The following is a 27489-nucleotide window of genomic DNA, read 5'->3' as shown; positions in this document are numbered from 1 at the left end:
AGTGCCACAAGGTAGGTCCGTAAGTGGGCTCTTACCTGTGTTCGGTCAGATTCGGCACGAGAGGATCTCTATCTGCTCTCTAGGCGTCTCTTGTGGCGCTTCATCACCCTCAGCTCCTCGGTAAACCAAGGGGCCAGGGTGGTTCGCTGCCACCGGAGAGGCCGCAAGGGCGCCACCCGGTCCAAGGCCCCGGCCGCCGCACTGTTCCATGCGGCCACCAGGTCCTCCATCCGGGAGCGGGTCAGGGCTACAGGAAGTGGCCCAAGCTCCGTCTGGAACCTATCTGGTTCCATCAGTCGCCTGGGGCGGAACCATCTAAGATCTTCTGGTTCCGCCTCCCCACGATGGGGGGTGGCGTCAGGGAAGTCCAGCCGGAGAAGCGAGTGATTTGACCATGACAGGGGAGTGATAACCTGATCCCCTATTCCCAGATCACTCTTCCATCGACCAGAGATGAAAACAAGGTCCAGCATGTGGCCTCCCTCATGTGTGGGGCCCTGAATTATTTGGGTCAGGTCCAAGGCTGTCATGGAAGCCATGAACTCCCGGGCTGCCTCAGATGATTCACCCGTCGATGGCAGGTTGAAGTCCCCCATGACTAATAGTCTGGGGGTCTCAACCGCCACCTCCGCAATCACCTCGAGGAGCTCTGGCAGGGCCGCTGATGCATAGCGAGGAGCCAAGTATGCAATCAGCAGGCCCAACTGACTCCCTGGGCCCTATCTCACACCTAGAGTCTCACATCCGGATATCTGAGGTACGGTGAATTCTCTCGGTGCCAGGACTTCCCGTATAATGACCGCTACCCCACCACCTCTACCCCGGGCACGAGGCTAATGGAATACACGGTATCCTGGTGGGCACATTTCCACGAGGGGCAAACCCCCCTGGTGACCCAACCAGGTTTCCGTGATCCCTGCAAGGTCCGGCTCCCCCTCAGAAACCAGATCATGGATGAGGGGGGCCTTATTAACAACGGACCTTGCGTTACACAACATCAGTCTCATGCCTCGGCTCTGTAAGCCCTGACCACCTAGAGTGCGGGGGTTGGTACAAACGACTGGGCGTAACCAACGCCCGCGGTCTCCCAACCGACTGCAGAATCTTCTTCTGTCCTCGCATCCACCCCTTCCTGCGACCGTTAGGATATAGGAACCCTCTAAAGGAACGTTATACTGACTCCCCTCCCCCACTCCGCTCCCTTCCTCCTCAGTCCCACCTGTTCGCCTGGCACTACTCCTGTTCCTGGTCTGGCTAAACCCTCCCCCCACCCTGGATCCCCTTAAAACATTTAAAAAACATTTACACAAAAACCCCCGGAGCCTCCTCTTCTTCCACCTCTCTGGATTAATGCATCCGTCATTAAGGTGGGCCCTCGAAAGGGCAGAGGGCCATATTTGCGAGAGGGGGGACTCCCGCAATAAAATCAGGTCTACCCTTGAGTAAAAATAAACCATGGTTCAGCAGGGCCTCAGATCGATTGAGGGTGCTACAGATGTTAAAATCACTTTAAAAAGATGTTAAAATAGGTGCTGCTTACAGCACTGAGTCCAGGAGAAAGGAAAATGCAGAGAGATGTAGAAAGCCAGGGCCTGGGTACCGATGATAAAAGCCAAAAGTCCTGGGTGGGGATAATGGGTATAGCAGACCAGTCAATCAGTCTGTAGATGGTCAAAGGATAGATGGGCAGTAGAAAAACAGTAGGAAGACAATAAGAAGCAGATGGTCGATGAATGGTAAACCGGGGATAATAACAGGGGAGATGGTCAATGATGGAAGATAAAGGGCTGCTACCTTCGCTCCTCCCCTCTCCTTCGCTCCAGCAGCCAGAGCAGTTCTGGTTGATACCTTTAAAACCCTGTGTACCACCTGGATAACTTTGAGACTGCCTCTCCAGCTGGAACCTACTCCTATTGGAGGGAAAGCATGGTAGGAGTTCATTTCCAACAGAGTGTCGATTTTAGGGGCTTCAAAGGTGAGCCATCTCAGTGGTGGCCTCTTCTTTCCAAACAGTTTGCCCCTAAAGATAAGGATGGCTCCTTCCCTGTTACAGGTAGTCCTCAACTTAGGACCACAATCGGGCTCAAAATTTCTGAGTTGTTAAATGAGTTTTGCTCCATTTTATGACCTTTCTTGCCACAGTTGTTGAGTGAATCATTGCAGTTGTTAAGTTAGTAACACAGTTGTTAAGTGAATCTCGCTTCCCCATTGACTTTGCTTGTCAGAAGGTCACAAAAGTTGATTATGTGGCCTTTGGATACAGCAATAGTCATAATTACTTATGAACCAGTTGCCAAGCACCTGACTTTTGATCACGTGATCATGGGGATGCTTCAAAGGTTGTAACTGAAAAATGGTCATAGGTCACTTTTTGAGTGCCATTGTGACTAAATGCATTTTTGTAAGTTGAGGACTATCTGTACTTTTCTGAAGAGCAGTGAATTCTGCAAGGCTCTTGGGAATAAAAGGAAGTTATGATTATGTGAGGGGAGTAGCAGTATGTTTTGAATCCGTTATCTAGATAGCCTGAAGTATTTTGTAGGATTAAGAGAGTCTATAATATATTCAGTAGGATCTGAAGCTGTCAGCTCAGATCATTTTAAATCAGCCCATAGAAGAGAATTCAAGAGAATTTTACAATATGTGCATTTTTTACTAGTATAATTAATTTAGTTTTAAAAGATCAACGTCTCATTCCCAGTGCAGGAATAATAATAAAGTAGCATTCACAATCCTAGCAAATCTGTTCATCCAATTATATGCCTGTGGTCTGTTTATATTGCTGTAATCTTCTGTTTCCTTGAAACTTTGCATTATGATGTAAACCACAAAACCACGGTTTCATTGGTTTTAGAATCTTGCATCAAGGATATAAAAGCAGGTTATGTGTAATAGCCAGAATTACTTGGATTTATTCCATGAAACTTTCCTTAGCCAAAAGTAGAAAGAAACCAAAAGTTTTTAAAAGATGTCTGTCTCATATTTGTGCCAAAATTAGGCACATTCATTGCTTTCTTATCATTTTTTGTCTCCATTGATATATGTAAATGTAAAATAACAGAAAGTTTTGTTCATGCAGTCCATATCCAAGGATTTTTTAAATGATATAATATTTATAAATGCTTTAGCAATTAACAATATACTTTTGCCTACGTGTCTGTACAAGAAGTTTTCCTGAAACATTTTCAGGAAAAAGGGAATAGTTTAAAAGTTGCTATTTTTAATTACAAACTGGACAATAAACAATTCAAAATCATAAAATTGAAATAGGAATCAAGTTATACATGTATAATATATAGAGATGGAGAGCAAATTCATATTTACATACAAGCAATGTATTCTAAATTTTATTTCTTCTAGAGTATAAATTAATTCAGATTTATAATTGCACTGGCTAAGATAAGCAATCTAGAATACAGAGTTAACTGTTCTTTTTTTTCTTCTGCTTGTTTTGCGAAGACGTAGTACACATTTAGGGCCTCCACGACAAAAGCTCTGGTGCAGCTTTGATCAAAGACTTGCATCAGATAACTCTTTTGAGATTTACTGCATAAAAGGCTCTTTGAGGTTTAAAGTGTTGGATGATCAAGGGTTATTAAAATCAAGCACATGCAATTTAAATATACTTTAATTCACTTAGTCATTGAAGCTGATCTTATGTAGGTTTCTGAAAACCTACATGAAGAGATTGATAGCGTTCTCCACTGTGGTAAATTGTTTAGGGTTTCTTTAACCATATGGAGAATGCCTACAATCGTAAGAACTGTTCTATTTTTTAACAGCAAGAAGTGGAAAGCAGTTTTCACCTTCAGAAGTCAACTAAACCAGACAGCGTTTGGCGCTCACACAATTCTGATGCATTTAAGTTAAAAATAATAGTAATAGTTTTGTTTATGTTAATCCCAAATTGATGTGCTGTTAACACCATATTGAAGAGCTTTGATCTTCTGCCATTTTTATTAGATTACATCTTTTTATTGCCCAATTGAATTCAGTTGGTTTGCTAATGTTTTAATTTCGTTGCTACAAACGAAATGGTTGTGGTTTCTTGCTATCTCGATGACATTTTACGAGTTTCTTCCCTAAATGCAGATTGCCTCAAAATTGTAGCCATTGTGATCTAACCCAAGCAGCACAAAATGAGTTTTGTCCTATAGTTTACATGCCCTGCTTGTTTCCTGTGACAGTTTTTCCTATTCTTACTTTTTGCACAGGATTTCCAAAAATCTCTTGGCGCCAAACATTCTGTGTATGACACTACAAACAGGAGTGGACGCTCTTTAAAAGAAAAAACTTCCCTCGCTGATGACACCCTGAAATTGGACGATATGTTGAGCGAGCTTAGAGACAAATGGGATACGGTCTGTGGGAAATCTGTAGAAAGGTAGAACCTAAAGCTGTGCATCCCATTTCAAAGATGGCCCATAAAACACAGTACTAAGTGGAAAGGCCTCTGTTTTCCTTTTTTTATGCCATTGCCATTTCTTCTTAATTTATTGTCAATATCTGACCTTGATTAGTCTAAACTTACAAGAGGCCACTCTGAGCACAGGATGGAGTTCTTGGCTGCACATGCAGCCTTTGAAATGTTTAAATAAAACTATCAGGCAGCTGTAGGATAAGCATATGGTTTGTTTTTATCAGTGTGATGAAATGAGATCTGTTCCTTCTCAACCAATTTCTGTGGAATGACATAGGGATCTGTATCTTAACAATGGGAAGTAGATGGCTGCAAATGTGCACCTTTTTCTTCTTTGCACATCTGTTAGGCCTGGGTATGATGATCTTGCTTTCCTAGAGGAATGAGTTTTGTCCTGATATCTATACTATTCTCCTGAAACCAATTTGGCAAACATGCCTAAACACCAGCATCTCAATGTTGTATTCATCCATCTGAAAACAAGTATAACATTTTGTCAAAGTTGAGGGAAGGTTTGAGTTGGGATTGGGGCATTGCAAGGGCATGTAGTCTCCCTGAAGATGGATGAGTAGGGGATTGTGTAGGAAGAAGGCTGTAGGGCTGACATGCTAACAGAAATATTATCTTTATTCAGAGAAAGACTTGGGTAGAAGACCGCAGCAACTGTTTTGCAATCTCAAATTCTGGATTACTTATTTATCAGTCATTCAAATTGGTTAGCCACCCATCTCATCAGAAGTGACTCCAAACAACACACAACAAATTCCATAGAAACCACAAATAAATAAAATTATATAAAAAACCAAATATATAAACTGCTAGGCAAAGAGAGGATAAAAATGGCTGCCTCGACAGCGGAGCTATCTGAGCAAATATTTGGTTCTCTAGGAGCTTCTGGCCTGATAAACATAACCAGGTCCTGACGGCCTTCTGGAATGTCAAAAGGGATGACGCTCCTCCTATTTCAGGATGAAGCATGCTCCATAAAGTGGGGCATTATTACCACCATTATGATGTTTATAGAGTGGATAAATGTAAATCCAAGAGTTGGTTTACATAGTAGGGCAAATAACAGCTGAATTTATTCAGTGCTTTTACTGCATGTCCATTGGGACATGAAGGGAAGCAACACATAAATACTTCCCCCTGTACTACTGCTGCAATAAAGGAGCAGTTTTAGTTGGCTGTGGCTACTGATAACAACATTAAAAAAAAACTTTTTATCTTTTCTTCCACTTTATTAAAACAAGTCAATTTTGGTTTTTCCCATTATTTATGTAGTGTTTTTTTCCTAATGAATGCACACAAAATGGCTTATTTAAATGTTTGCTTTATGTTCTTTCTTCAGACAAAACAAACTGGAAGAAGCTCTCCTGTTTTCTGGACAATTTACTGATGCTCTTCAGGCTCTCATAGATTGGCTTTACAAAGTGGAACCACAGCTGGCCGAAGATCAGCCTGTGCATGGAGACATTGATTTAGTGATGAATTTAATAGATAATCACAAAGTAATGCCCATATTACAGTAACGTTTGCATTCTTTTTAAGTCTGGCTCTACAAATTGTTTTGATTGGGTGACTGATATCAATTTATAAATTGTAAGATAGTCTTGTGAAACTGTTTACTAAATCAAAAACCCTACATTGTAGGTTTTCTGGGGGAAAAAATCTTAGGAAAAACTGTGGGGATTTGGTTGGCTTGAACATTTGTTTTGGTATCTGTGTTACTTTATAAAACTAAGTTATTTTAACTGATTATTTCAAGATGTTTGCAGCTTGCAACTTGTAAATTACCAGTGGGTAAGGCAATATTCTCTTGACCTCATATAATATAAGGAAGTTTTATTTTTGAAATCATAAATAATCATGGTTTACTGTGTTGGGATTTGGCCTAGCTTATTTCCAATTCACAGAGCGCGTGTCCCTTTCCTTCTTGATATGATAATTTAAACTAAATTAAAAGTGTCTGATGTAGATTAGCATTGCGTTTGGATCCTGAATTGTCTAATTATAATTGGTTGAAAAATAGTTTAATAAATCATAGGACTTAGTTGGTTTCAACAAGCCATATTAATGAGTAAATTACATTAGATTGCAGTAGCATAGTAGACTTCAGTTAATGAACCAACAAACATTTCCACCTCTCAATGGTCCTACAGAGTAGAGAGCTCCTAAAAACATTCCCATTAGAAGAACCCATTTTCTAAGTGAGGTTTGAATGTATCCATTCTGACTTTTATTGTAGAATGCTAGTGATTAAGAGCAAAGCAAGATGAAATAAATTGCATTAGAAAATGTAAAGAACAAGTGCAAAGGATAGAATGCAAGACTTTAATAAAATTTTGAAATGGAAATATTTAGCCCAATTTCTTTTTAAGAAATTAAAAATGCATTTTACAATTTTAAAAACTAGCTGTGATCAAGCGGGTTTTTTATATAGAAAAAAAAGTCATATTGCATGTGAGTCATAAAGAAGCTTAACAGTGTTTAATAGAGAGCCATTTTTTATTTCCTTTGCTCAGGGCTTCCAAAAGGAACTGGGGAAAAGGACCGGTAGTGTTCAGGCCCTGAAACGCTCTGCTCGAGAGCTGATAGAAGGTAGCCGTGATGATTCCTCTTGGGTTAAGGTTCAAATGCAGGAGCTTGGTACTCGATGGGAGATTGTGTGTATGCTCTCTGTCTCCAAGCAAACTCGACTGGAACAGGCCCTTCATCAGGTGAGAAGCAAATGTATTGCACTAAATTCCATCTAGGTAAGGAATCATAATTACGTGATCCATATGTGATATCAAGGCAAGAGATTTGTTCTTAACCTTTTAAACAGACTAACTGAATGAACAAGCGCTTGTGGGCAGATTCATACATTATCCCATGTAATGGTCTGTAAATGCTCTGATTTTCCAGATTTTTTTCTTGTTCAAATTGTCTGGAAAAGTTTGGAACCGAAAACAACCTGTACAAAAGGAGCAGATTTACTTGTACAGAACAAATTGAATTTTTAGCAATATTTCTGGTTCCCAAGTACACCCCATTTATATATAACTATAATTATATATGATAGATAGACAGACAGACAGACAGAGAGACAGTTAGTTTCCCTGAAAATAAGATCTTCCCAGATAATAAGTCTAATCAGGCTTTTGAGCGCATGCGCTAAAATAAGTCCTCCCCCGAAAATAAGCCCTCCCCAAAAATATTGCAACACAGAAGCAGCCATGAGGTGACCGCTCTTGCTGCCTCCTGCATCTCAAAAATAATAAGACCTCCCCGAAAATAAAGCCAAGACCCTATCTTATTTTCGGGGAAACACAATAGATTTAAATGATAACTATTAAATATCTCCACCACTTGCTCCAAAGTGTATAGGTAGTCCTTGATTTAGAACCATAATTGAGCCTGAAATTACTGTTGAAAGTAATGCCAGTCAGTATGCTGATCAACACGTGACACACACACACACACACACACTGATTCTACAACCTTTTTTGCAACAGTCATTAAGTGAATCATTGCAGATTGTTAAGCATTTTTTTGGCAGAAACTAGAATTAAATACTGGTTTCTGGCAAAAAAAATGTTATAAATTGCAATCATGTGATTTTGGGATGCTGCAGATGGCTATATATTTGGATCTGTTGCTGAGCGCTCCAAAATGCAATCATGTAACCACAGAGGGAAGGTTGCCCCTCATCAGAACTTGGGTCATAAATAGCCTTGGGGAGGGTCCATCAGAGATTCAAACACTTGATAAGCAATTGGTTGCAAGTCAAGAACTACCTGTATGTGCATGTTTGGGAAGACCCTGTTCTCCCTGTTTGTTCAGGACTTTATTATAAGCTTTATTATAATTTGAAAAAACTAAGGCTTGTACAGTACCTAAGTAAAAGGAAAAAGGGAACTCTGTCATCAGAACTTACCATCTCAGGGGTAGTGTTGCTTTCAACTCTCAGAAAGAAACTTGGATCTATACACAGCTTTAATTAAGTTCCCCCCTTCCTCCCTCAGACTTAACTGATGTTTATTAGTATGGCTCCAGCTCATAGGCTTAAGCATTGTTTTTGTAATCTATAGGCAGCATAGCAAATTGCTCATACAACTTTCATGTGTGGCATAAATCTTAACATTTAAAAGCACTCATAAACAGTTTATTGGACTTTCTTCATATTTTTTTCTTCAAAAAGGGTTTGATATTTTACAGTCATGGATAACAAGGGGTTTTTCTTACTTGAAAGTTAATGTGACTTTGTTGCTGAATGATAATCAACTGCCATTCTGGGCCCATTGTTTTCATACATATTTGTTCTGTCTTTTCTTGACACACACACACACACACACCTCCATTTGTGCAGGCAGAGGAATTCCACGCAGTTGTCCATGTGCTTCTGGAATGGCTGGCTGAAGCTGAGCAGACCCTGCGTTTCCATGGGATCCTACCAGATGACGAAGAGGCTCTGCGTATGCTAATAGATCAGCATAGAGTGAGTTAGATAATGGGCCACTTCCCAAAATTAGATTTATAGAAATGTGACAGTAAAATGAAAGCACTCCTGTCTTATCTATAACTAACAAAGAAAATATGTTTTCTGTCCTAAAAATGAGGTCTTATTAAGCAGAGCAGTCGCTATAGACTGAAATCTTCTGTTTTTTTATCCGATACATTTGATAATACTGTAAACTTTAATTCAACTGGCATAACCTCAGTGTGTCATCACAAGTCCTTAATTACTTAATGGAGGTGTGTTATTATTAGACAGCAGTGCACTTTATCATTCTTATAGATAAAGTAAAGCTTGGAAGGGGCCATTGGTTCATTCCAACTCCCTGCCCATTACAGGATTCTACTACCTCAGCATCCCCAACAAAAGGCCATTGAGCCCTTTAGTTAAATACTTCCAGTAGGTAGTCCTCTATTTCCAGGGGCAGTCTGCTTCATTGTTAATCAGTGAATTGTTAAATAGCACTTGATCGAGTGATTGATTATCATCAAGTTGGTCTCAACTTCTAGAAATCCTCATAGATTTTCTCCATGATGATCTGTCCTTAAGTTGGTGCTTCAGATATTGCAATATTGCAACTGTGGTTAATCTTGCTGCAGTCGTCCTCTTATTCTCTTTGGCTTTCTTGAGCATTACAGCTCAAGCCCTGCTTTTTCCCCCCTGCTTTTTCCCCCCTGCTTTTTTCCCCCTGCTTCTTTTGGAAACCAGCTCATCAAAAAAGCAGGCAGCTGTTCTCAGGTTTCACCTTTCCAATCTCCTCCCATCGGTCTTTCTTTCTCTTCCAGGTATTCTTTTTGATTTGCCTCCTTTCCCATCTCCCAACTGGCTTATAGAAATGCTCCCTCTTTTTCCTTGGCTCAAAGGTTTTAACCACCAAGACAGGATTGAGGGATTTCCTTTCTCCCTAAACAAGGGGTGTCCAAAATTTTTACAAGGAGGGCCAGATTTGGTGAGGTGAAAATGTGTGGGGCCGACCATTCAGCCTGACATTCTTTGAACCATTAACATTAAATGCAAATGAACTATTTTATGAAAGACTAAACAAATAACTCCGGTGGGGAGAATAGACTGCGGGCCACTCGAAATGTGAAAACGGGCCGTTTTGTACACTGAAATATGTTCCTCGCTATTAGATGACTTTTTACTTCAGTTGGTTCGTATCTGCAACTGTTCAACTCTTATTTCAGAACTTTTATTTTAGAATGTTGATGTTTTCTGCTATTTCCTTCTGCTCCTATTCTGCCAGTGCTTCATGTGATTCAGTTAAGCATTTGCTGCTTTGACCTTGCCAGCAAAGTCTGAAATTACTTGAATTTTTCCCTTTGAATTGGTGCCAACATCTCACGGAAATCACTGTTTCTGCTTTAGGAATTCATGAAGAAACTGGAAGAAAAAAAGATTGAGCTAAGTAAAGCCACAGGTATGGGAGAGGCCATCCTGGCTATTTGCCATCCAGATTCCATCACTACCATCAAACACTGGATAACCATCATCCGAGCAAGATTTGAAGAGGTCAGTCCAATTCAATCAGTCCTTTGTGGTCACAGGCAGTCCTTGACAGCCAGCAATTAGCAAGGCCATGCTATGTGGACACGTTTCAACTGTTGGGAGCAAGATGTTTAATATACCCATGCTGTCTTGTATACTAGACCTTTGCTTAAGACTTTTTATGGTTATGTCATGAGAAAGAAATTGAGTGGAACAGAAACTTGTATCTATTTACATTTGTGTCAGTTTCTCACCCACTTCTTAGAAAATGGGATTTGAATATAAACCATAGCTTTCAAACAGGAATGGACAACCCAAATATTTCCAAATATTGTTGCACTCTAATTGGCACAGGAAATGCAATCTGACATTTAGAGGACTCTGTGGTATTCATCCCTGCTTTAAATTGATGACACAACAGAAATCAAACTTAAGTGGTTTGCAATAATCATACTAAATAATAGCTGATCTTGTTTCTTGAGCAGCTAATGAAACATCTTGTCTAAGGCACATGAAAGTTCCATTAACAGTAATTAAAAGTTGTATAGTGATGGCCCCTTAGGAATTGGCCATCAGCTCTGTTCCTTCTCACCCTGAACATTTCTTGCAAGAAGGGAGTGGCGGGCAAAACCTCTGGGTTAACTGCATGAATGAACAACAACAACAATAATAATGTGGAAACCATAACAGACTGCTGTTTCTCCTTTTTCAGGTGGTAGCGTGGGCAAAGCAACATCAGCAGAGGTTGGCAGGGGCCCTGGCTGCCCTTATTGCTAACCAGGAGTTACTGGAAGCATTATTGTCCTGGCTGCAGTGGGCAGAGACAACGCTGACTGAAAAAGATAAAGAAATCATTCCTCAGGAGATTGACGATGTCAAGGCACTCATAGCAGAGCATCAGGTAAGAGAAAACATGATGCTCTCTTCAATCTCTTTCTCAGCATGGACATGGGTAGCACTTCAAGCAGGCCAGACATTTACAAAACTGAAAATCCTACATTGCTCACATATCCGACAAAAATATATACATTCCTTATATGTTATGTACCTGTTTGTTGCACTGTGTGACTTTCGTGCGTAAAGCAAAGAGGTAGCACAGAGAACAAAAGAGTTCTTCAAAATGACATTGGCAAGAAAGTAGCACATGAGTCTTTTTAAGCTTTTCTTTTGTTCTTGCAGCGGGCAAACTAAGTCAGTATTTCAACAGTGCAGTAGGTTGTAGCTTGAGGGTCTAAAAGTCTTGGGCACAAAATAAAAGAAATAATCCAGAGTACGTGTCTGTTTGTTTCAAGCATGATGTTCCATGCTGTGCCTTGAAACAGAGAGCATGTCTTTCCTTCATTTCAAACAAAACTGCTTCGGCTAAGGGGAATAGTTTTAAAAGAGGATAAGCAGCATTTCTTCTCTGTAGCCTGTCCCCAAAGTCTGCAGAAAGTTTCTTTTAAACAAGTCAGACCTCCAAAGGAGATCTTTAGTTCTGGGAACTAAAAGAAGAAACAAAAACAAGTGTTTGGTAAATAGAACTGACTTATGCAAACATTAGGTTTGTCCTAAACGTATTTCTAAAAAAATCTTTTTGAAATTTGAGTTTGTCTCTGTTGGACAAAACATACTTTTCTGTCAATTCAGGTGGTGGTACAAGTATTTTATTTTCATATGAATTAGAAAGATGACGACTTTATTGCCATCCACTCACAGCAGACCAATTAGTCCTGTTACACTTCAGAGGTTAGAAAGTTTGTAGTACAGATAGTCCTTGATTTACGACCACAATTAAGCCGGGAATTTCTTGTTGCTAAATGAGAAACTCATTAAGTGAGGTTTGCCCCATTTTATGATTTTTCTTGCTACATTTGTTAAGTGAATCACTGCAGTTGTCACTGTAGTAACCCGGTTGTTAAGTGAATCTAGCTTCCCCATTGACTTTGCTTGTCAGAAAGTCACAAAAGATGTTCACATGACCCTGGGACACTGCAGCTGTCATCAGTGTGAAAATTGGTCATAATTCCCTTTTCCCAGTGTCTTTGTAACTTAGAACCATCACTAAACAAACAGTTGTAACTCAAGGACTACCTGTTTTGATATAGACCTTAAGGGTAAATACTGAAAAAGTCATGTGTGATGTAGTTGCATTATGTACATATGATAAGCCCCATAGACCACTGCACCAAAGCTGTTGTTTCGCTCAGTATTTTTCAGGTTATTTTTATGCAATGTTAGTCAACGTAATCACTGTTTAATTGCAGACATTCATGGAAGAAATGACCAGAAAACAGCCAGATGTAGACAAAGTTACGAAGACACATAAAAGAAAAGCAGCTGAAACTAGCCCAATCCAATCTCATATTCCTGTATTGGATAAGGGAAGAGGAGGAAGTAAGTAATATTCTATTGTGAGGCATCGAGAGTATCATATTTCAACATTTCTTGGCTATAGATTGAAGCAGGAATTCACTATTGTTTTATCGCATAGAGTAGTTTTAAGCTCTTTTTTTCTCATTTAAAAAATGGCAAGAATAAACAAAGAGTTGATAATTTGTACTCCTATGGCCTCTTGTATCTGACTCATGCTATTTAGATTCATAGCTTCCCCTCCATAAACAGAACTGAAGTATTATTTGCAACCAAACAAGCATATATGTCATATTATTGTTCTTCCAAATTGCTTTGAAAGATGTAGTTTTGATTCACTGTTTTTGATGCATATGCAATTCACTTTATGTTTAACAGGAAAACGTTCCCAAATCCCAAACATATACCCTTCAGGTGCTCAGACCCAAATCGAGACAAAGAATCCACGGATTAACCTCTTGCTCAGCAAATGGCAACAAGTCTGGCTCCTGGCCCTGGAGAGACGAAGGAAACTTAATGACGCCTTAGACCGATTAGAAGAGGTTAGTAACAGTAGTTAAAACAGCCAGAGCCTGAAATGAAGTTTTGTTTCATGCATGAGTGGCACTGGCATTCCTCTTGGGCAGGGGGCACCAACCATTCATCACCTCTGACACTCAGAGGGTATGTGATTACCTCTTGATCATCAGCGCAGTTACTCTTCTGAATGTTTGGAGAGTACCCAGTACACTCTATGGAAGGATAGGGCACCAATATGCTTCTGCATGTACCAACAGAAAGGGCATGACAACCAGGGATGTTATACACTTACCTTCCCTACCGGTTTGCAAATGTGAGCGCGCAAATCCTTCCGTGCATATGCTTTTGGTGAAAAAATGGCCTAAATGGGATGCCATAGAGCCACCCGTGATTTCTGCTACCGGTTTGGGCGATCCGGTCCAAACCGGTAGAATACCACCTCTGCATCACACACATGATGAAGAAAATGGGATGTTACTACCAACTGTAGGGATCAGCATTGCCTCTAGACAAGATGGGTGGTACACAAATCTAAATAAAGAATGATTGATTGATTGATTGATTGATTGATTGATTGATTGATTGATTGATTGATTGATTGATTGGATGTTTGTGTGGCACCAAGTCATTTTCCATTCCCAGCAATCAAATAACGTTTTACATCAAAAATAGGAACCAAAGGAACTGTAGAGTCATGCACTGGTTTGTCAAATGGTAAAATGGTCTTTTCAAATGATGGCTTCCCACTCTATTAGTCAAAGTTTAGAGTTATATTTGTATTAGGAATATATTCATGATGAATGCTAATCACCTTTCAATAATTGGAAATAATTTTAAACCTTATTTTCAAATGGCAGATGAAGTTAACTTCTGCATATTCTTCATGCTAAGTTGATATGTAGCTTGGGATCTACAAATGTAGTTGAACTGCAGTTTGAAGGAACCTTCAGACTCATATACCTTAGCCAAGGCAGCTGGGAGTTCAAGATCAGAGACCTAGGCAGGAAATAGAAAGGAGTACCTTGATTTTCACTTTACAGAGGAAACTAATGTTCACTTCTATCCCAAATCTTAGCATCATGGATATTGGGCTCCCTAAGCCAATTCATGTCTTAAATCATTTTAATGATTTTTTCCAGCTGAGGGAATTTGCCAATTTTGATTTTGATATTTGGCGGAAGAAGTATATGCGATGGATGAACCACAAGAAATCTCGAGTAATGGACTTCTTTAGGAGGATAGATAAAGATCAGGATGGCAAGATAACAAGGCAGGAATTTATTGATGGGATTCTCTCTTCAAGTAAGTTTTAAAACAAACCATTATTCTTAAAACTTCAGATTGTAGGTGAAGAAAAAAGAATGTAAGAGTAGAGGGCTTAATAGCACTTCTCAAATATCTGAAATAATGTTGTTGCATTCTGTAGTGACCAATAGATGCAGTTAGATATAACGGCTATAACTAACTAGAGTCTAAATTAGTACAATCCAGTGAAGCATCAAGATAAATGTTTAATAGTAGGAATGGTCCATCAGAAGAACTGATAACATAGAACAGGGGTGTCAAACTCAATTTCATTGAAGGCCACATCAGGGTTGTGTTTGACCTCGGGGGGCTGGGGTCGACATGGCCATGGTGGGCATGGCCAGCTCAATGTCACTCATGTTGGGGAGGGCTCTGCCAGCGAAAACAGGCTCTCGAACTCTGTTTTTGGCTGCGATGGCCTCCTGCAACCCTCTGCCAGTGAAAACATAGCTCAGGAGGGTGCGGCCACATGCGGTCCTCCAGAGCTTCATTTTCACTAGCAGAGACACAATGGACCAGTTCTTGGCTGTTTCCAGGGCAGCTCCAGCGGGCCAGATCTAAGCACCCTGCAGGCCGGATCCAGCCCCGGGCCTTAGGTTTGACACTCCTGACATAGAATGATGTTTCTTAAAGTATGGTCCAAGGAGGGTTCCCCCAAGACCCTCTCAGAGATCTGTGAAGTGAAAAGTATTTACCCGCTATTGAAAATACTGGCAAAAATTAAAAACAATGTCACTGCTCTCATTTTTTGTCGTGGAAAACAGAGATTTTTGTGAAAAATATTTTATGTTAATATATAATAGGTTCAATATTGTTATAGTTAGATGACTCTCCTGTGCGCTGCTTGGAGAGTCCAAGCATGGGTTAACACAGTCTATCTGTCCTAGGACTGAGTGAATTTTTCTTTGACCACGCCTCCCTTTGCCTCGTTGAGATCAGTTTAAAAAACTCAGTCGGCCCGTTAGGACTAATTTTGGGGAGTTCCTCAATTCTAGGTCAGATAGATTGGACTCTCCAAATTGTGCATAGAGAATTATCTCCCTTTTGTATAGAACTTTCTTTAGGTAGATATAGGTAGACAAAGTTCAAAGGAAAAACCTTCCACCGTTTGAATTGCTGAGAAGGCTACCGGGTTCCAGTGAGCTGCTGGTGTGAGAACAAAGGGAGTTGCTTATCCGGTGGCTGCCGGCGAGCAAGGGGCCAGCGAGAGGCTTCCTGTCCGTTTTTCCCCAGCCGCTGTTGTTAATAGTGCCGCCCGGAGCACTTGAGGGCTCCAGCAGTATCGGCAGTTTCTCCTCAGCCCGGCAAGCGTGGTGGCCATTTTAAAGCATTTCGCATGCTTTTTGCTGGTTGCTAACAGTCATCTTGGACTCCGTGAGCGGCGGTGTGCGGTGGTGGCTATTTTAAAGTGATTATTTTACATAGATCGCCGTTTGGAGCCGCTGGAAGATATGCAAAGTTGCGCTTAGGCCCCTCACTGCAGATCGCCGCCAGGGAGCGTTTGGCCTTGTCTGGGACACCGGCAAGGTCTACCTTCCCGCACTGACCACTCAAGGACCTTGAGGGCGGCCTGAGGAGGGTTTTGGCCAACGAGCGTCCCTTCTCTCAGACGTTGATCTGCGGACGTTCCGTAGCCGGCTGGCTCGCACCTGGTGCCTGTCTATTGCTTCATTATCACCTCTACTTCAAGCATCTACAATATCAAGCTTCTGCAGATCATCATGGCAGATGGAGGTTCAGAGGCGCAGGAGGTGCAGGCAGGACCCTCCTCCAAACACAGTAGGCTAGATCTTCCACCCAAAGGGGGGAAGGGAGGAAAGGGCACCACGGGACTCTCAGGGAATAAGGATAAACCCAGGGAGGGAACCCGGAAGCATAAACCTGTGGAGCACAAACTCCAACAGGCCCAGAGGCAGAGCAAATCCCCTGAGCAGATGGATTCATTGCCATGGCCACCCTCTGGCCAGATAAAGGAGACAGAACCTGGTTCACCTCAGGGAAACAGGCCTCCCTCATTAATTCGGGAGGAATTGCGGGAGTCTTCCCCCGATGCCTCCAGGGGCTACCCTGAATCACCCAGTTTGTCTCTCAGAGGGGAACTGGAACCCTTTCAGGGCATCCTCCCAGCAGAGGAGGGAACTGGCTCGGTTAGGAATGGGGGTCGGATCGCTCCGTCGAGGGCTCGAGCCAGGGAGGATAAAGGCCCAGCCCTGTCTATAAAGATGAAGGAAGTGATTGCCCAAGCCATCTCCCAGGACATAGCTCAGGGGATCAGGCAGAAAGATGCCCGTGCGGCAGGTAAAACTAAATCAAGACCGCCCCCAGTTCAGGTCAAGGACCAGGCCCCAGCCTCTACTGGCACCTCGCTTGCCACAGAGGAATCGGTCTGGGAGGAGGAGGCCGAGGAATTTGAATTATCTGAGGATGAGGATCTTCCTCCCGATAAGCCTACCTTCACTGGGTTGTTCAAGCCATCCTTGTTTAAGGCATCCTTGTTTAAGGCCATCCTACACAAGGCCAAAGCATCCACCGAGCTAGGGTCTACTCCTAAGAGTACGACCATACCATCCTCCTCCTCTAAGGACCCCAAAGAAGTTCTGTTCAAGGAGAACGCTCCTACTCAGGAGCTGATTCTGGTTCCAGATTTATTCATAGACATTGTCCAAAGACAATGGGCACAGCCCAGTACTTTGACCAATCCTAGCGGTGGGTATAAATCCTTGTATTCTGTAGAGACTAGGATATTTTGAAGTTACCTGAGGTGGATGCCCCGGTGGTCTCCTTGACTTCCAATTCGAACCTGCCGGTGGACCTACTGGATGGTCTGAAGGCGGAAGACAAAAGATCCGAGAAGGCCTGTCATAAGATGCATCAGGCGGCCGCCTGGGCGGTGGGCGACCCAAGCATCCATCATTGACATTTGTAGAGCGGCTACGTGGGCTTCTCCCACAGCATTCATCAGAAATTATAAAATTGACATCTTTGCCTCAGCCGAAACCTCCTTTGGAAGACAAGTTTTGCAAAAAGTTGCTACGGTTCCGGACAATCTGGACACTTCCCGCCCTGGCACACAATAGCTTGGGTATGTCCCATGCTTGGACTCTCCAAGCAGGGCACAGGAGAAAGACCGTTGGCTTACCTGAACGGTCGTTCTCTGGGTGCTGCGAGAGAGTCCAAACCCACCCGGGGTCTTCTGAGGTGTTCAAGACTCTTATTTCTCAATTGACTATGGGATGGCCATCCTGCAATGGATACTTCTTCGTTTTTAAACTGATCTCAATGTGGCATGGTCAAAGAAAAATTCACTCAGTCCTAGGGCAGATAGACTGTGTTAACCCATGCTTGGATTCTCCCACAGCGCCCAGAGAACGACCGTTCAGGTAAGCCAACGGTCTTTCAGTAAATGTTCTACAAATGCATCAGTTTTAATATTTAATATTGATAAACATAACCCATATATACATGGGTTGAGGTCATCCATAATTTTTAAAAATGAGAAGGGATTTAAAAAGATTAAGAAATGCTGAGCGAAAAGATTGTTCAAATCTTGTTACATTCATTCAAAGAGTAGATAGCCATCTTTTCCAGATCTTCTAATTTCGGCCTTCCCATATCAAGCAGAGGAGTAGACTAGAAAGCCTGCAAAATTCTCTTTAATTCTATGATTCTAGAAGTTATCTGTTCCTAAAACGTTGCAATTCTAAGGTTTAGTATTATTTCTTTTCCTTAGAATTTCCTACGAGTCGCCTGGAAATGAGTGCAGTAGCAGACATTTTTGACAGAGATGGTGATGGCTATATTGACTATTATGAATTTGTCGCAGCACTTCATCCAAACAAGGATGCATACAAACCTCTGACAGATGCAGACAAAATTGAAGATGAGGTACTCCTCTTCTATTCACCTCTTATTATGAGTATTTTCCATTAGAATTGCATAATGATCATCATACTCTACAATTTACCAATGATATAGAATGGCTGAAAATCTAATACAGTGGTTCTGATTATCATATTGACAGGTTACACGGCAAGTAGCAAAATGTAAATGTGCAAAGCGGTTCCAGGTGGAGCAGATTGGCGACAATAAGTACAGAGTAAGTCTAACAAATGCATTCATGTCATCCATTGATTTATACCTAGCTACTCTGAAAAGAACCAGAAGATCTGAGTTATGAAACTAACTTTAGACTATGTGGGTTCTGTGAATGTTCTCAAAGTATTAAAACCTATTTTAAACCTTACTAAGAGCCAATGATACTAATAATCACAACATAGAAAAAGTAATAGAAAATGAAGAAGCTAAATGCTCTGGGACTTTACAATTGAAGCAGGCAAGCATTTTCCACACAACACTTAACAATGGTAATAAGAAAGACAAAGAAGTCTGGATAGTGGATGTTGCAGGACGTGGAGACAGCAGGATAGAAGAGAAAGAAGTGGAGAAAATCACAAAATGCAAAGACCTGCCATAGAAGTATAGAGCAACTGGGGCGAGAGGAAGCCAAGGTAGTACCAATAGTAATAGGCACTTTGGATGTAATTCCAAAACATCTGGAGCTTCAGCGGCATTGACAAAATCACCACCAGTCAGTTGTAAAAGGCAGCTTTTACTTTTCGTATTATTAGTAAACAACATCTGTCTATCTCAGACCCTTGACTCATTGTGGATAAAAGTGTCAAATCCAGTCTAAACATTGATTAACTGTGTGACCAGCCCCTAATTCCTATTGTTACTCAGTTGAAATTACATATTGCGATTATCTCATGTTTTTCAAATGGATGCATTAACATTAGTCAATGTTTATGAGAAATTAAAGAGGTGTGAGTTCATTCAAATGCAGCCTCAGGATTGAAAATGATTTTTCCAAGGCACAGTAGAAAGGGCAGCGGTTGTTTTCCTCAAGGAAAAAAATATCACAGCTGCCATTTTGTCCTTCCGGAACTCCAATTTTTTAAAATTGAAAAAGTTTTCCCCTTGAAAAAGTGTAAAGGCCCTGTTTGTTTCTTTTTCATTGTGGAAGAATGTTCAGAATAAGTGAGATTGTAGAGATTGGGTTTATACAGTAGGTCTGTTACATTAGGGTTCATCAACCCCAACCCCCCCCCCCCAAAAAAAACGGGTCACCAAAGCAGTGGGCAAGCGTGCAAAGCTTCATTTGCACATGCACAGGATTTAGGTTGCATGTGTGAAACTATCCCCCTGCTGCCGAAGCTGCCACTAGTAGTTTGCAGAACCAAGAAGTTTGGCGGCCCTGTGTTACGTAATAATTATATGATACCCTGCCACCAATGTTCAGGATCTTTTATTGTACTATTCAATAATATTTAAATGGTATTCTTTCCAACAGAGTTAGAATTCAAAGATATTGAATAATATATCTCATTATCATCCTGTTCTTATAAAAATGCATATGCCCCAGTTTTATTAGTTAGGAATGTGTTGGGTATCTTAGTGGGGAAAAGACCTTAAACATATATGAAGGAAGAATTTGTCAAATGGCAGAAGAAATTTGATCAAAGATGATGCAAGGAAGCAACAGATAAACCTTGAATTCCATTATCCATCATTTACAGTCCAAACATTTGTTGTTACTTGTATGTATGTAAAGTACATATTATATTGAGCTATTTGGAATATGTATGCACTTTCATAGTGTGAGTCATGTAGACCATTTCCTGTTAATCTAATTGTGTTTTTTTCCCATTTTCCATCTCTTGTCAGTTCTTCCTGGGAAATCAGGTATAAACAGTGGAATGTACATGGAGTTTCTAGTATTTTTTTTAATACATTATCATTTCAGCTTGCAGTGATTTGTCCTCCCACTTCCTTTCACCCTGAGCTAATTCCTTGTTTGCTCAGCTTTGGTGCCTTAACAGGTGTCTCTTTATCCTGAGATTTGTCTCTTTGCCTGTGGCTGCCTCATAATAAAGATTACTTTAAGGGAACCAGATAATAGTGCAAAATGCTCTTCAGGTACAAATGCGTTCAGGTATTTTCTCTGTAATTTGCACTTGAAAACTGTAGTTAAGATGGTGCTATGATTGCTATATGGAATTGCTTTTAGGTTTCCATGCTGTATCCCTCTGTCAGATAATTTGCATCACACTTTTTTTTTAAACTACTAGGAAAAGGCAAGGGTACTCAGAAGCAAACCAATAGTATGCAACCAAGCCACTTAATTTTGTTTATTTTGTTTAATATATGCTTGTTTCTCTGCTTACTATTAGCTTTTTGTAGCAGAGCAATATTATATCATTCAAAACAAGGAAAAAAATAACATTTGGGGGCGAGCTGGTTTCATTTGGTGGAAAGTGACCCCAGATTTCAGCCAGGATTTAACAAATAATGAGTGGACATGGATTCCACTAAGTTTGAAATTTGCACTGATGCCAGAAGCAGAAGATTTTCAATTCTTGTTAAAGTCCATCTTCCGATGGTTCTTTTTATACAGTTATATGTATTAAAAATAAATTTTGATACATAATGATAACACAATGTTATCATTATGCAACTATGTCTTTAATAATGGGCATTGCTTAGGTTTTATATAAAACAGTATTAATAGAATTCTGGGATAGGATTTCCCATCTACTTCTAACAATGGAGCTTGCTCGGTATTTGAGGCCAATCAGACACACTCCCAGTTGAATCTACGCTTACAGACAGTTGCTATGATGAGGTTTAAATATTGTCAGATATACTGTCTTGAATGTTTAATAGAAATGATAGCATATATGACGGTGTAAAACTAATCAAACTGTTGAAGGAGCTGGTGCTTCTGGAGAGAGAGGCCGATAAGAGTTGCAATAGCTGGGCATCCTTATCAAAGGAAAGGAGTTCTGTTGTTTGCATTCCCAGATTATCTAAGAGAAATGTAGTAGACTTGCTTACCCATTTTGTTTTTTACTTTTTTGAAAGGCATAATCAGGAATATTAAATATCAAGATACAGGACTGTAATAATGTAGATATTTTAGCCACTCCAAATAATTATGACAGGTTGTGCTTGTAAGGATTTTGGAAAAACACAACTAGAGTAAAGGATGGGTTTCCCAAAGAATACCGCAAAAAGAAAAAACTTCTCAAACAACTGCCTAGGTTTGATTGGTTGGAAATGAAATGAAATTGTGTCAGGTCTCTCTTGATCTGCTGCTAGAGCTTCTGGACATAGAAAGGTGAATATTACAGCTTGGAACCAAGGTAGAATTCTCCCAAAAACAGTCTAGGAAGCAGGAAGGGATATTCTTTCCTGACTCATCTATGTAGTCATAACTTCCCACTCTGCTTTAGGAAAATAACTACAATCAGCATTTGGATGAAGTTGTGGCTATAGGAGAGCTGGGTGAATGTCTCCTGTTATCATTCCAACTTCTCTGGCTAATTCTTCCCAGAACTATTTAAGCAAAGTCCATTTTCCCAAGGGCTCATATGAAAAACAGTTGCTGCAGCATCAAAACCTTATAAGAAAAAAGGAAAAAGTCTTCATAGCTATGCTTATTTCCATAATTTTACACAGTGCACATTCCAAACTAGCATTTTTGCATACTTCTAAAATAACGTTTTGTCCCTGGCGTACTGAGCTTTATCTGTTACACTGTTATTTGGTTCCTAAGAAGTAATAAGCTTTCCCCCCTTTGCTTAAGCTGTATCTCAGGTTATATTAAAAAGTAAGCTCAGTTGTATGATTTAGCAATGAAAGATTTACTAGACAAACAATGTTTGCTTGAATTTTGAAAGATAATATTTGGCTTCCTATTCCAGTTGGACCTTTGGGCCCTCATGAAAGATCAGGCATTAAATATTAGAGAAGTTCTGAATTCTTCTCCTAGCAGAAACTAATGGCAAAATGATTTGCAGCACAAGTCACAAGGGTAGCTCAAAGAAAAGATTTTTTAGGCAGTGATTGGGATGGAAATGTTAAAACTTAGTGAACTTCATTATACATTTAATGAAAAGTTAACTAGTTATGATTTCCTGGGCATTTCTTCTCGGCCTTATCTGTCCTCTCACCTGGTTATTGCAATAATCAGGAGTGCAAATATGCTGTAGAGCAAAATGAAGGGAGAGAATGACAATCAGAGGAAATAGAAAGGGAAGTATGTTCTTCCTCTAGCAGGGAGCTTAAAAGTACAGTACAAATCTCTAGATTGCAACTGCCTTTTTGGCTTTACAGTGCTCGTTCCATGTTCCCATAACATGGGGGTCAGCACCTGGCCATTATGATCCCAAAATAACAAAACAGTGCAAACTCTGTCCTTTTGCCTATTTGCCCATTACAAATTATTCTACATTGGCTTCATATCATGAAGTGCTCCTGCAGCTCTTTCTTTCTAAATTTTCCTTTCCTGATGTGCTGTAATGAATAAATCAGAAGCCTCGGATTCTCTGTTGAACATCAACCAGAAGACTATTAAGATTCTGAATAACAAGTCCAGTTAAGTTGGCCCCCTGCCATGTTCCAGATCTGCAAACCATTGTTTCCTTGTTTGGACATGATAAGAAATTATTCTTTATCATAGTAGGCCAAGAAAGAAAGGAGCTGTATAAAAACTAGAATCAAACAGTAAATAAAACTTCTGTGATTTAAAGATTACCAATACAATCATGTAGTAAGTTTCATGATTATTTAGATCAGAGATGAAGAGAAATTATTTTTGTTTCATTTTAATATTATATCTAAGCACATTTCTCTAAACAAATATTTGAATTCATATGAAATTACATTTTAGAGGTTTCAAATCTTTGATTTGGAGAATTAAAGCTGATTAAATTAAATCTTCAAAGCGAATATTTGACTCAGAAGGCTTATACAGAAGTTGTTTCTTCAGAATTGATTTGGACAATCAAAGTATCCAATGAATTCAGCTATCAGAACGGATGATTCAATTCTGACCAAATCTGATTTACATATTCCTGTTATGTACATATGCTTATTTGAATTTCTACAGTTTTATAATGTAATTCATAAATAAAGAGTAATGCTAGACCTTGAATTGAACATACCACCAACAAGTGCAACTTGTGAAACAAAGGTGTCACATATTCTGAATTAAAGACTCCCTTAATGCTCACAGTGCTACATTTTACACTAGCTGAAACATCCATGCCCTGTTAAAGGGTACAGCATGTTGCAGTAATCCAGTTAGGAGGTAATCAGAGTGTGAGCAGCCATGAGTAGGGCCTCTTGTTCTAGAAAGAGGCCGTGGTAAAATCAACTTACCTTCGCTACCGGTTCGCAAATGTGAGTGCACGCGCCACCTCTGTGCATGTGCAGAACCTTCCACACATGCACAGAGGGTCAAAAATGGGATATGATGACATCCGGGCAGGTGGGCGGAGCCTCCCGCTGCCAGCACTACCAGTTCGCCCGAACCGGATGGAACCAGCTGAATTGCACCACTGGAATTGGCACAATTGGTAGCAAGGCATATCAAGGCAAGGGCCCTCTTAGGCATAGCTGCTACCTGCTCTTTGAGCAGGGATAACAAGTCCAGGAGGACCTTCAAATTGCACACAGCTGTGTATTTGCAGAATACTGATGCTACCTCAGTTTCTGGAACTGATCCAGAAATATATCATAGTCAGTGATATTAAAGGCTGCTAAGTGGTCAAAACAAAATAAAGGCAGAAGCTTTGGGTCTATCTGTTTATCTAGTCTGAATAGTAATTAACATAATATAACATAATACTAGGAAAACTCATGGCAAATAAATATATAACCTAGAAATTGCATACAATATATATATTAAAATAAATGTACTGAATAATAATATTAATAATAATAATAATAATAATGGCATTTGAATGTGGACTTTTAAAAAGTACTAGCAGAAATAATACAAATCAAGTTGAAAAAATGAGAAATTGAATAAAATTAAAATACTTATCAATCACTATTTTTTATTTTTAAAATTTCATGATTAGCTTTTATTTTTTTTCACACTTTAATTGTCATTTGTTTTTGTACGGCTGTCAAAGGGCCATGAAAATTGTACTTATGCATCTACATATATATGCTCTGCAATTCTTAAAAGAAGTGCTTCTGACCAACAGTGATGATCATTAGAAACATAATTTTTCCAGCCTCAGTATTTTCCACACCACTGCATTCTGGGAGTTGTAGTGATGATCATTAGAAACATAATTTTTCTAGCCTCAGTGTTTTCCACACCACTGCATTCTGGGAGTTGTAGTTCTAACACTTCTGCAGTCCATCAGACTGGAGACCTTTTCATTTTGATCTTTGAGGACACCAACTTCTGTCTTCATGGTTGCTTTTTTTAAATTTCTTTGCTTTGCTTGACTGCTTAGTTTACATTAACACTAAGAGGCATGCAAGACCAGTAGCAAAACTATTAATGCTTTTGTGGCTGGTATTGAAAAAGGAAGCTCTCAAGCAAATGTAGTCGCTGAGGAATGATAGATATGCAATAGATTTTTTGAACATTTAATTACTTTAAAAAAAAGAATTGAAAAATAGATTAAATACAATTATCTAAAAAGTAGCAGGATGTGTGATCAGAATATAGCAGTGTAAATGGTAGTTAGCAGGAGAGAGAAATTATAAACTGCTTACCTCCCAGATATGAGAAAATCTACAAAAGAAGAAAAGATATTGAATCATTCCATGCAATACACTGGATATACAAAGGGGAAGTTTTCCCGAAAGCAAGAAGGTGAAAGAAGCTTCTTGTCATGATTAAAATTACTTTTCTTCTTTCCCAGGATAAAACTTTTGGGTTCTCTCTTTTTTATGAAACTCATAGTGTATTTTTAATTATTTTTGCAAGGAAAGCTCAGGGAGGGTTTTTATAATGAAGGAACAAGTTGTCTGATATGAGAACTTCATACAGTCTCTTAGCGTTGTTTTTTTCTCCTATTACATGATTTTTGCAAATTTTGGGTAAAATGAAACCAGCATTTGATCTTCATGTTCTGCTTCTACCTCCCTCCACCCCAATCTCATTGCTGGCTTGTGGATTAATGCATTCAATTTGACAACAGCTTTGATCATCATATGCTTAATGAAAACGTCTTTGGTAATTTTTCTACTAATGATTTAAAGCAATCTATCTATGGCTAATTTTAACCTACGTAGCCTGGAGACGGCATTGCCGTTTAGAATATATAGGAAAACTTTAGCTTATTTTCCTTTCTTCGGCACAGTTTGGTGATTCCCAGCAGCTTCGTCTTGTCCGAATCCTGCGGAGCACCGTTATGGTTCGTGTTGGAGGTGGTTGGATGGCACTAGATGAGTTCTTAGTGAAAAATGATCCCTGCAGAGGTATGTAAGAAAATAGCTTGGATGTCACATTCATTAATTGAGTCCATAACTGCCCCCACTGCTTAAGTGGAGGAAGGAAATATCAGCTGTATCAATTCCGCAGTTTAACTCAATCTTAATTTACTTATAATGATATACTTTTATATATATCAATATGCAAAAGGACTGCATACCGAAAAATCTAGGGGCAGAGAGGAGCAGACACAAATGGTCTCCAAATGTTTTGGATATCAATTTCTGCCATGCAGATAACACGGATAATGGCAAGGAATGGTGGGGGAGGCATTCTAAAATAATCGTAGAAGCCTCCTGTTGCCTGAGATTTCTCTTACGTGCTCAGAAAACTGAACAAGATACAGGTAGTCTTCTACTTACAGCCATTCATTCAGTGATTCTTCAGAGTTACAATGGAACTCAAAAAAAGTGACTTACAACAAGCAAAATCAATGGGGAAAGCTGGATTCGCTTAATGACTATATGATTCACGTAACAAAGGCATGATTTGCTTAACAACCATGAGAAAAATGTTCATACTATTAGACATGAGTCACCAACTTCCTTGCTTCAGCAATGAGAATTCTGGTCTCAATTGCGGTTGTAAGTTGAGGACTACCTGTATTGAAAAAACATGTACAGCAAAGAAAGAAAGAGTCTTATGAAGGAGAAAAGGGGAAGTAAGGTAACAGCTAATTTGACCTTAGAGGTGGAGGAACAGGGAAGGTGCTGGAACCAACCATGAGGTTCTGTCAGGAACAGCTCACATTAATAGCTAGCCATTCTAATGAAGTTCTCGTGTAGTTGTCTCCCACCTGGAGGTGGGATGTGTCCAGCAGTCCAGGACACCAATTGGTCTACTGCTATAGGAAGCAAGATTTTTTTCATACTTATATGCAAATATCTGACACAGATGCAATGATTTGCATTCTCTTTTCTTCCTTTTCTCTGGTCTTTGACTGCCTTGCCTTCCTCTTTATTCAACAAATATGAGTAGTAGCTTCTGATGTATTATATTGAGGCAGAGCCTGGTACCATGGTGCCCATGCATGATTACTAGGCAGTGGTGAGCAGGCCCTTTGAAGATTTTGCGAGTTTATTTTTCTGGATTCTCACAATAAGCAGAAGAGAAACAAAAGACCTCACATTTGTTGTTGGTACTAAAATGGGATGATGATAGTACTAAGATGGTGCATTTAGAGTCCTTACCATTGATAGATACAAGAATTTTTGGACTTGTTTGGCCTTTTGTTTCCAATATTCTCTGTTGGACCTTTGTAGGTAACGTTTCTTCCTCCCAGTATATAAGGCTTTACCTGCTTAGCCTTGAAGGAAAATATGAATGTCCATAAGCAATGGTAACTCAATTGTAACTATTTATTCATTACTGAGAATAATATAGGATTATTTTTTATTTGCTATCAGAAAAGAGATTGAATGTTATGGTGGGATGTGGAAAATAGTGTTGACATTTATCTTTATCATAATTTCCTTCTGCCAGAGTTAGAAGTATTATAAGTTCAGGCAAAAGTCTTTTAGAACATGAATATTTTATTTTATTTATCAAATTTATACACCTCCCATCTCACTATCTGATTGACTTTGGGCGGTTTAGAAATGAAAGACATGT

General features: G+C 39.8%; 1 protein-coding gene across 6 annotated transcripts in view; it reads left to right on the top strand.

Moving 5' to 3' along the window:
* The window catches only part of LOC309386795 (dystonin-like), a gene marked incomplete at its 5' end in the record, with an annotated part of 348938 nt that overhangs the window by 312303 nt on the left and 9146 nt on the right, over positions 1 to 27489 (top strand). For all 6 annotated transcript variants that reach the window (XM_081942582.1, XM_081942577.1, XM_081942581.1 and 3 more), the window contains 13 exons: positions 4215 to 4384; positions 5769 to 5928; positions 6943 to 7137; positions 8769 to 8897; positions 10284 to 10427; positions 11116 to 11304; positions 12650 to 12779; positions 13134 to 13297; positions 14414 to 14576; positions 18310 to 18464; positions 18601 to 18675; positions 20304 to 20321; positions 25748 to 25865. In XM_081942582.1, the coding sequence (XP_081798708.1) occupies positions 4215 to 4384; positions 5769 to 5928; positions 6943 to 7137; positions 8769 to 8897; positions 10284 to 10427; positions 11116 to 11304; positions 12650 to 12779; positions 13134 to 13297; positions 14414 to 14576; positions 18310 to 18464; positions 18601 to 18675; positions 20304 to 20321; positions 25748 to 25865 (1810 nt within the window). The remainder of the gene's footprint in view (positions 1 to 4214; positions 4385 to 5768; positions 5929 to 6942; positions 7138 to 8768; positions 8898 to 10283; positions 10428 to 11115; positions 11305 to 12649; positions 12780 to 13133; positions 13298 to 14413; positions 14577 to 18309; positions 18465 to 18600; positions 18676 to 20303; positions 20322 to 25747; positions 25866 to 27489) is intronic.

The sequence above is a fragment of the Natrix helvetica genome, assembly GCF_964273705.1.
Source record: "Natrix helvetica genome assembly, chromosome: 2".
NCBI lineage: Eukaryota > Metazoa > Chordata > Lepidosauria > Squamata > Natricidae > Natrix > Natrix helvetica.
This window is presented reverse-complemented; position numbering and strand designations above follow the sequence as displayed.